Raw genomic sequence first — 10092 nt, forward strand, 5'->3', positions numbered from 1 at the left:
TTTCCTTAGCAATTCGGGGTCTTTTCTGATTCCATACAAATTTTATTTTATTTTATTTTTTTTAAGATTTTATTTTATTTATTTGATATATATAGAGAGATCACAAGTAGATAGAGAGGCAAGCAGAGAGAGAGGGGGAAGCAGGCTCTCTGCTGAGCAGAGAGACCGATGTGGGGCTCGATCTCAGGACCCTGAGATCATGACCTGAGCCGAAGGCAGAGGCCCAACCCACTGAGCCACCCAGGCGCCCCATGATTCCATACAAATTTTAATATTGTTTTCTCCAACTCTTTGAAAAATAACGGTTGAATTTTTATCAGAATGCCATTCAAAATGTAGATTGCTCTAGGCAGTATATACATTTTAACAATGTTTATTTTCCAATCCATGAGCATGGAATAGTCTTCCATCTTTTTGTGTCTTCTTCAAATTCTTTCATGAGTGTTTGTAGTTCCCTGAGTATAGACCCTTTATGTCTTTGGTTAGGTTTATTCCCAGGTATCTTATGGTTCTTGGTTCTACAGTACATGGAATCGGTTCTCTAATTTCCCTTTCTGTATTTTCATTGTTAATGTATAAGAAAGAACTTATTTCTGAACACTGACTTTGTATCCTGCCACATTACTGAATTGCTGTATGAGTTCTAGTAGTTTGGGGGTGGAGTCTTTTGGATTTTCCATACAAAGTATCATGTCATCTGCGAAGAGAGAGAGTTTGACTTCTTCATTGTCAATTTGGATACCTTTTATTTCTCTTTGTTGTCTGATTGCTGTTGTTAGGACTTCTAATACTATATCAAACAAGTATGGTGATAGTCGGCATCCTTGTTGTGTTCCTGATCTCAACGGAAGATCGGCGAGCTTTTTCCCATTGAGGATGATATGTGCTGTGTTTTTCATAGATGAATATGATGAAGCTGAGGGATGTTCCCTCTACCCCTATACTTTGAAGCGTTTTAATCAGGAACGGATGCTGGACTTTGTCAAATGCCTTTTCTGCATCAATTGAGAGGAACATATGGTTCTTCTCTCTTCTCTTATTGATTTGTTCTATCACATTGATTGATTTGCAAATGTTGAACCATCCTTGTAACACAGGGATGAATCCCACCTGGTCATGGTGGATAATCTTTTTTTTTTTTTTTTGATTGATTTCTTTTTTTTTAATTAATTTATTTTTTTCAGCGTAACAGTATTCATTGTTTTTGCACAACACCCAGTGCTCCATGCAATACGTGTGCTCCCTATTACCCATCACCTGTTCCCCCAACCTCCCACCCCTGACCCTTCAAAACCCTCAGGTTTTTTTTCAGAGTCCATAGTCTCTTATGGTTCGCCTCCTCTTCCAATTTTTTTTAATAAACATATAATGTATTTTTATCCCCAGGGGTACAGGTCTGTGAATCGCCAGGTTTACACACTTCACACCACTCACAATAGCACATACCCTCCCCAATGTCCATAACCCCCTTCCCCTCTCCCAGCCCCACCTCCCCCGAGCAACCCCCATTTTGTTTTGTGAGATTAAGAGTCATTTATGGGTGGATAATCTTTTTAATATGCTGCTGGATCCTGTTTGCTAGGATCTTGTTAAGAATCTTAGCATCCATATTCATCAGGGATATTGGTCTGAAATTCTCCTTTTTGGTAGGGTCTTTGCCTGGTTTGGGGATCAGGGTAATGCTGGATTCATAAAAAGAGTCTGGAAGTTTTCCTTCTGCTTCAATTTTTTGAAACAGCTTCAGGAAAATAGGTATTATTTCTTCTTTGAAAGTTTTGTAGAATTCCCCAGGAAGTCCATCAGGTCCTGGGCCTCTCTTTTCTGGGATGTTTTTAATCACAGCTTCAATCTTGTTTCTAGATATCGGTCTATTCAGGTTGTCATTTTCTTCCTGGTTCAATTTTGGGAGTTTATAGTATTCCAGGAATGCATCCATTTCATCTAGGTTGCTTAATTTACTGGCATAAAACTGTTGATAATAATTTCTGATGATTTTTTCTATTTCCGTGGTGTTAGTTGTGATCTCTCCCTTTGCATTCATAATTTTATTAATTTGGGACTTCTCTCTTTTCTTTTGGATTGGTTTGGATAATGGTTCATTGATCTTATTGATTCTTTTAAAAAACCAGCTTCTAGTGTAATTGAGGCATTCTACTCTACCTTTAGTTTCTATCTCATTGACCTCTCCTCTAATCTTGATTATTTCCCTACTTGTGTGTAGAGTTGGCTCAATTTTTTGTTGATTCTCCAGTTCTTTAATGTATAAAGACAGCTCGTATATTCTGGATTTATCAGTTTTTTTGAGTGAGGCTTGGATGGCTATGCATTTCCCCCTTAGGACCGTCTTTGCTGTATCCCATAGGTTTTGGACCGAAGTGTCTTCATTCTCATTGGTTTCCATGAATTGTTTAAGTTCTTCTTTGATTTCCTGGTTGTTCCAAGCATTCTTAGGCAAGGTGATCTTTAGCCTTCAGGTGTTTGAATTCCTTCCAAAATTTCCCTTGTGGTTGAGCTCCAGTTTCAAAGTATTGTGATCTGAGAATATGCAGGGAATAATCACAATCTTGTAGTATCAGTTGAGCCCTGATTTGTCACCCAGTTTGTGGTCTATTTTGGAGAAGATTCCATGTGCACTCAAGAAGAATGAGTATTCTGTTCTTTTTGGGTGGAATGTTCTGTATATATCTATGAGGTATCTGGTCCAATGTGCCATTCAATGCTCTTGTTTCTTTGTTGATTTTCTGCTTCGATGATCTGTCTATTACTGAGAGTGATGTGTTAAGATCTCCTACTATTACTGTATTCCTATCAATATGATGCTTTATCTTGATTAACAGTTTTCTTATGTAATTGGCTGCTCCCAAACTGGGGGCATATTTTCAATTGTTAATCTTCTTGGTCCCTTTAAGTGTTATGTAGTGTCCTTCTATATCCCTGACTACAGTCCTTAGTTTAAAATCTAACTTATCTGATATGAGAATTGATACTCTAGCCTTCTTTTGAGGCTCATTGGCATGAAAGATGCTTCTCTATTCCTTCACATTCAGTCTGGATATATCCTTAGCTTCAAAATGGGTCTCTTGTAGACAACATATCTATGGACTCTGTTGTTTTATCCAATCTGCAACCCTGTACCATTTTATGGGCATGTCTAGGCCATTCACGTTGAGAGCGATTATTGAGAGATATATGTTAATCGACATAATATTACCTGTGAAGTCTTTGTTTCTATAGATTGTCTCCATATATTTCTTTTCAATTATATTCTTAGGATTTTTTCCTCTTTATAGAACCCCCTTTAATATTTCCTGCAGCATCGGCTTAGTGGTCCCATACTCTTTAAACCTTGCCTGTCTTGGAAGCTATTTATCTCTCCATCCATTTTGAATGTCAGTCTTGCTGGATAAAGTATTCTTGGCTGCATGTTCATTTGATGCCCTGAATATGTCTTGCCAGCCCTTCCTAGCTTTCCAGCTTTCTGCGGACATGTCTGACCTTATTCTGATGGACTTTCCTCTGTAAGTAAGGAATCTCTTCCCCCTAGCTGCTTTCAAGAGCTCCTGTCTACAATTATGATTCATCATTTTCATAATCAGGTGTCTCGAGGTCTTTCTAGATTCTGTGATATTGGGGGCAAACCTTTCTGCCTCTAGTACAGGAACACTGGTTCCATTCACCAGACTGGGAAATTTTTCATGGACAATTTGTTCAAGTATATCTTCTAGTCTTCTTTCTTTCTCCTCCCCATCAGGGATTCCAATAATTCTGATGTTGGAACATTTCATTGTGTCATTTATTTCCCTAATTCTGTTTTCCTGGCTTCTGAGCTGCTTGTTTCAGGATTCCCCCTGATCCTTTCTCTCTATCAGTTTGTCCTCCAGATCACTAATTCTATCTTCTGTCTTAGTTACCCAACTTTTAGATTAGATTGGAATTTTGATTACATTGGAACTCATTGAGAGCATTGCTAACAGCATCTCTGGTGGCTTTCACTTCTGCACTAATCAATTCCATTTTGTCATCAAAGGCTTTCTCCAACCTATCTATTGCCTGGATATCTGATAGCCTGTATTCCATTTCCGACATACTGTTTATGTCGATATCAAAAGCTCTGATGGAGAGGGCCCAGCCTCTGAATTTTTCCTCTCTTGGGCATTCCTCCTCCTAGTCATTTTGGTGAGAGATGGCTGAACAGATGTGTAGCTGAATGTATCATCTATGGTGCATGCAAGGTGCAAACTGGAACACTTCTGAGCAATCAAGAGACCCCACAAAAAAAAAAAAAAAAAAAAGAGAGAGTGAGAGAGACAGAGACAGGAAAAAAAGAAAGAAAATAAAAGAGAATGCCCAGTCCAAATGGGCCCCAAGGTAAGATTTGTTAACTAAACAAACAAAAACAGAAAAACAAAAAGACGGATAAAAGTAGATGCCAAGATATGGTTTCACTTATTTCTGGAGCATAACAAATAACATGGAGGACATGGGGAGATGGAGAGGAGAAGGGAGTTGAGGGAAATTTGAAGGGGAGGTGAACCATAAGAGACTATGGACTCTGAAAAACAACCTGAGGGTTTTGAAGGGGCAGGGGGTGGGAGGTTGGGGGAACCAGGTGGTGGTAAGAGGGAGGGCACGTATTGCATGGAGCACTGGGTGTGGCGCAAAACAATGAATACTGTTACACTGAAAAGAAATTTTTAAAAAAAAGTGAAAAAAGAAGAAAAAAATAGAAACAGGTGCAATTTAAAAAAAGATAACAAGAGAAAAATAAATAAATAAATAGATAAATAAATAAATAAATAAATAAAAAGAACCTCATCAAAATGATCCCCAAGCATAAGATTTATATACTACCAGAACAAAAACCAATACACAGAAACACTGACAGAAGAAAAAGATGGGAGGATGGTTATAAATTCTCAGTGTGGGCAAGGAAGTTTATTTTGATTCTTCCTGGATGTATTTTGATATCTTTGTTAAAGGACTCAACTTTCCTAAGATAAAAGGGGATTAAAACTAGTTTACATAGAGGTATAGCATTGATTGGGGAAAGGTGATTGCCTTGAAGCTTATATCTATATGAATATTAAAAAATAAAATAAGCAAAAAATAATAGCCAAGCAAATAAAAAACACAGGTATATGTATCAAAAAATTTCACGTTAAAAGGTTATTATGAAATTTGATGTACTGAACATCTCATTGTGATGGTAAATAGGCTAAAAAGTTATAGGAAAAAGTGAAAAGAACCAGAATAGTGGGAACTGATTAAAAATAAATTTGTATCTCTGAAGTAGTGGTGGCTGTCCTCTTCTTTTGTTTGTTTGTTTGTTTTGGTTTGTTTTTTTTTTTTTTTTTGGTGAATTTCTGGGGGAGGGGCCTGCCCCATGGTTTTTCAAGCAGTCTAGCTAGAGTTGAGTCCTCCTACCCCCATCAAGGGGCTGGGGTCTGAGGAAACCAGATTTTTAGGCTTCTGTTCTCTGGAGTTTTTTGTTTGTTTGTTTGTTTTTTCTCCCCTTGGCAGCTTTTGGTTGTTCTTTGGAGGTTTAGAGAAATGCAAGCTGCACCCAGACATCTGTCACAGAGAGAAGCCTCGGTCTGTTCTCCTCTGGGTGCTCCAGAGTACAAAAATTCCCCCTCTGCCACTGGCAGAACACCTTCCCAGTCAAGGTCTCTAGGGTCATAGGAATTCCAGTTTGGACCGAAAACCTCGAGAACTACTAGCCTCTGCTGTCTGTGCAGGTCCAGATCACCAGAGAGGTCCCAACCAGAGATATCACACTGAGATTTTCACCCTGATCTGGGCTGAGAGTGTTCAAAATCTCCCGGTCCTAGAGAGTGTTGACTAGTACCTGCACAGACCTCTTTCAGGGGAGGGTATGGAGCGCAACTCAGACACTGATTATGCAGCTTGCCTGAAGAGCACAAAAGGCTGTGGTTCTAGAGAGCACCAGCTGGCCTCCACCCCAGACTCCCTCCTGGGCACAGCCACCCAGACTATCTCAGGCACACTAGCAGCTCAGGGACCAATACCTGGCTTCTTCACTGCTCTCTCTGGTTCCTCGCCTGCAGTGGCCATCCTGGGTCCGTGGGCGTAAGTCCCTGTCCCTAACAGCCCAATTCCACCAATTTCCCCTTAAGATATTTTACTCTTTTTAAGTGCTTTCAATCAGACTCCAAGTCAATGCTGGTCCCCAATCACAGTGCACTCTCGTATTAGGATATTACTTTCTAATGGGTCACTTCTTGTGCCCCCCCTTTTGTTTATCTTCTGATATGAGTCCAATATTCCCACTCTGCTTTACCTGTCCACTGGTGTCTTCTGCACCTGTAGAGATCCAGAAGGGTATAATTCTAATCTCAGGCTGAGTTCACGGATGATCAGAGCTTTTGGTAGATAATTCAGCTCACTTTAGGGGACAGGTTGAAACAACGCCTCCTACTTTACCATCTTGTCTCCCACCATGCCTAAGACTTATGAGTGACTGTATCAGGATGCTCTTGAGAGTGAAGTAAAAGGGGGAGAGACATATGTTAAAACAATTGCAACCCTGGGACAGGAGGCACAACCTAGACTATGCTAGATTTATCTGGATGGAAGTTCTCCTCTCGCAAATCTTCCATAGTGCAGGAAAATGCAAAATCAAGTGGAAAAAAATCATTAGCTTAAATATAAGAAAAGGGAAACTAAAAACAACAACAACAAAAAACCAAAAAAACAGAGGGAACATTTGTTTAAATTCTCAAAAAAAGATTACAAGTTGTCAACTATACCTCAATTCTGCTGATAATATTTAGAAAATAATTTTGACTTCCTTACCTTTGGTTGCCTGCCTTAAAATCTGACCTCGGACAACTCACTGCCCTCTCAGTCACAAGGCTCTGCCTGGACTGTCCTGGATATAAGCTCATTTTTGCCTTAGGGTTTTAAGTTAGATATTCATTCTGCAGGAACACATTTCCCCAATATTCTCACATGGATTCTCCTTTGTTATCCTTCATTGCTGTGTTAAATTTTTCCTCCTAGTATTTATCAGCATTATCCAGAACCATAATTGTCCTGTATTTGCTTATTCCCTTTATCTCACAACTACAGCCATAAGCTACATGAGACATCTCCTCTTTTATTTACAATAGTATCCCTAGTGTATGCAACACAAGGAACTCTCCATAAATAAAGGTTGGTGTACAAATGATTAAAAAATCAACAAATGAGTGAAGAAACAAATAATGTTGATTAATGACCAGATGGATAATGCTGTGATTCAATTTACTATAGCCCATAATTTTCAGCTGTATTAACAACTGAATGGTTATTTCTAGACAAGGCTGATCACTTTTACAGTTGTGACAAAAATCCCTAACTCAATAAAACATCTTACCAAATTGTTTGGTTATTTGAACTAACTCAGTTGTTTTCCAGTCATATCCATGTGTCAAATAACGGAAGTTAACTCCAGATGAAGAAGCCTCTCTGGGGCCCACATGTTCTGGAATAATAACTGAACTCCCTTAAACCAATCATCGGTTGGCAAATGTTCATTCGTCTTCAAGTCATGGAGACTCAACTTTCAAATCTTCTTCAAAACGAAGAAATATCCAAGAAAGAAAAAGTTGTAAATTCACCCCACAACATATACACACATACAAAATGCTTAATATTCATTATATAATTAATAATGCTTCTAAAAACATCTTTAAAGGATTCATGTCACCTACTGGAACTTTCAGTAACCCCCCACTTATTTCATTATGCCCCCAGGTCCAACTCGACACTATGGATGGAGACAATAAAACCTTCTCCAGTGACTTCACCCTCACAGGGCTCTTTACTCAAAGTGCAGCCTCAGGCTTCCTTTTCAGCATCATCTGTGCAATCTTCTTCATGGCCATGATAGCTAATGGGGTCATGATCTTCCTGATCCACATAGACCCTCACCTCCACACCCCCATGTACTTCCTGCTTAGCCACCTTTCCTTTATTGACATGATGTACATCTCTACTATTGTGCCCAAGATTTTGGTCGATTATCTAGTGGGCAAGAGGACCATTTCCTTTATTGCCTGTACAGCCCAGTACTTTCTCTATATGGGCTTTGTGGGGGCTGAATTTTTCCTGCTGGGACTCATGGCTTATGACCGCTATGTGGCCATCTGCAACCCCCTTCGATATCCTGTCCTTATGAGCCACCGGGTCTGTTGGATGATCTTGGCCAGCTCTTGGTTTGGTGGTGGTTTGGACAGCTTCCTCCTCACCCCTATCACAATGAGTCTCCCATTCTGCAGTTCCCACAACATTAATCACTTCTTCTGTGAAGCACCCACCATGCTGAGGCTGGCCTGTGGTGACAAAGCTGCCTATGAAATGGTCATGTACATTTGCTGTGTCATGATGTTGCTGATTCCCTTCTCTGTGGTGATTGCTTCCTATACCCGAATTCTCATCACAGTGCACCAGATAAAGTCAGCAGAAGGGAAGAAGAAGGCCTTTGCCACCTGCTCATCACACATAATGGTGGTGACATTATTTTATGGGGCTGCCCTATACACATATATGCTTCCCCGATCTTACCACACACCGATCAAAGACAAGGTCTTCTCTGCATTTTACACCATTCTCACTCCTTTGTTAAATCCTCTAATCTATAGCTTGAGGAACACAGATGTAACTGGGGCCTTTAAAAGGGTTTTGGCAAGATATCAAGAGGTTTCTTGTGTGTCAAGGGAAATCTGAAAGTCTAAGTCTTCCACATCTGCTCAGGGGTACATGGGTGCTTTTATTTGGGGTTATACCATGGGTCAGATGAATAATGCATTCAGCAACTGCCAATGTCAGTTATGTTGAAAGGTGCATCAGCTACTTTTGTTAAAAATGTGAAACCAACTTTAACATTCACATATGAATAATGCCAGAGTACCTAAATACCACTGGTGATTATTCCTTCTTTGTGTCACCCACTCTGTTACTGGAGTCCATGGGTACATTTCCTCAGTGAGAGTTAGCCAGTAGTATATCCAAGGATTACAGTTAGTCTGGTATGGAAGGTTTTATTTACTAGGAGTAAATAAGGAGAACACTATATATACTTCCTAAAACACTGTCTCCCCTGAGGATAGTAGAGTTAGTTTTAGTCAGAATGAAGAGGAGTCAGAGTCTAGAAGCTTGCATATATATTGGTCTGAAATTCTCCTTTTTGGTAGGGTCTTTGCCTGGTTTGGGGATCAGGGTCATGCTGGCTTCATAAAAAGATTCTGGAAGTTTTCCTTCTGCTTCAGTTTTTTGAAACAGCTTCAGGAGAATTGGTGTTATTTCTTCTATGAAAGTTTGGTAGAATTCCCCAGGGAATCTGTCAGGTCCTGGGCTCTTGTTTTTTGGGAGGTTTTTGATCACTGCTTCAATCTCATTACTAGATATGGGTCTATTCAGGCTGTCAATTTCTTCCTGGTTCAATTTTGGGAGTTTGTAGTTTTCCTGGAATGCATCTATTTCATCTAGGTTGCTTAGCTTATTGGCATATAACTGTTGGTAATAATTTCTGATGATTGTTTCTATTTCCTTGGTGTTCGTTGTGATCTCTCCATTTTCATTCATCATTTTATTAATTTGGGCTTTCTCTCTTTTCTTTTGGATTAGTGTGGCCAATGGTTTGTCGATCTTATTGATTCTTTCAAAAAACCAGCTTCTAGTTTCATTGATACGTTCTACTGTATCTCTGATTTCTACCTCATTGATCTTTGCTCTAATCTTCATTATTTCCCTTCTTGCGTGTGGAGTTGGTTTGATTTTTTGTTGATTCTCCAGTTCTTTAAGTGTAGAGACAAATGGTGTATTCTGTATTTTTCCATTTTTTTGAGGGAGGCTTGGATGGCTATGTATTTCCCCCTTAGAACCGCCTTAGCTGTATCCCATAGGTTTTGGACCAAAGTGTCTTCATTCTCATTGGTTTCCATGAATTGTTTAAGTTCTTTTTTGATCTCCTGTTTGAACCAAGCATTCTTAGGCAAGGTGGTCTTTAGCTTTCAGGTGTTTGAATTCTTTCCAAACTTTTTCTTGTGGTTGAGCTCCAGTTTCAAAGCATTGTGATCTGAGAATATG

At 39.5% G+C, this 10092-nt stretch overlaps 1 protein-coding gene across 1 annotated transcript; it reads left to right on the forward strand.

The window, feature by feature from the left end:
- Window positions 1-7773: 7773 nt before the first annotated feature.
- LOC123939187 (olfactory receptor 2T6-like) lies at window positions 7774-8730 on the forward strand. Its single transcript, XM_046001127.1, has one exon. It carries the CDS (start codon window positions 7774-7776, stop codon window positions 8728-8730), a length of 957 nt encoding a protein of 318 aa, XP_045857083.1.
- The last annotated feature ends 1362 nt before the right edge of the window (window positions 8731-10092 follow it).

The sequence above is a fragment of the Meles meles genome, chromosome 3 (assembly GCF_922984935.1).
Source record: "Meles meles chromosome 3, mMelMel3.1 paternal haplotype, whole genome shotgun sequence".
Lineage (NCBI taxonomy): Eukaryota > Metazoa > Chordata > Mammalia > Carnivora > Mustelidae > Meles > Meles meles.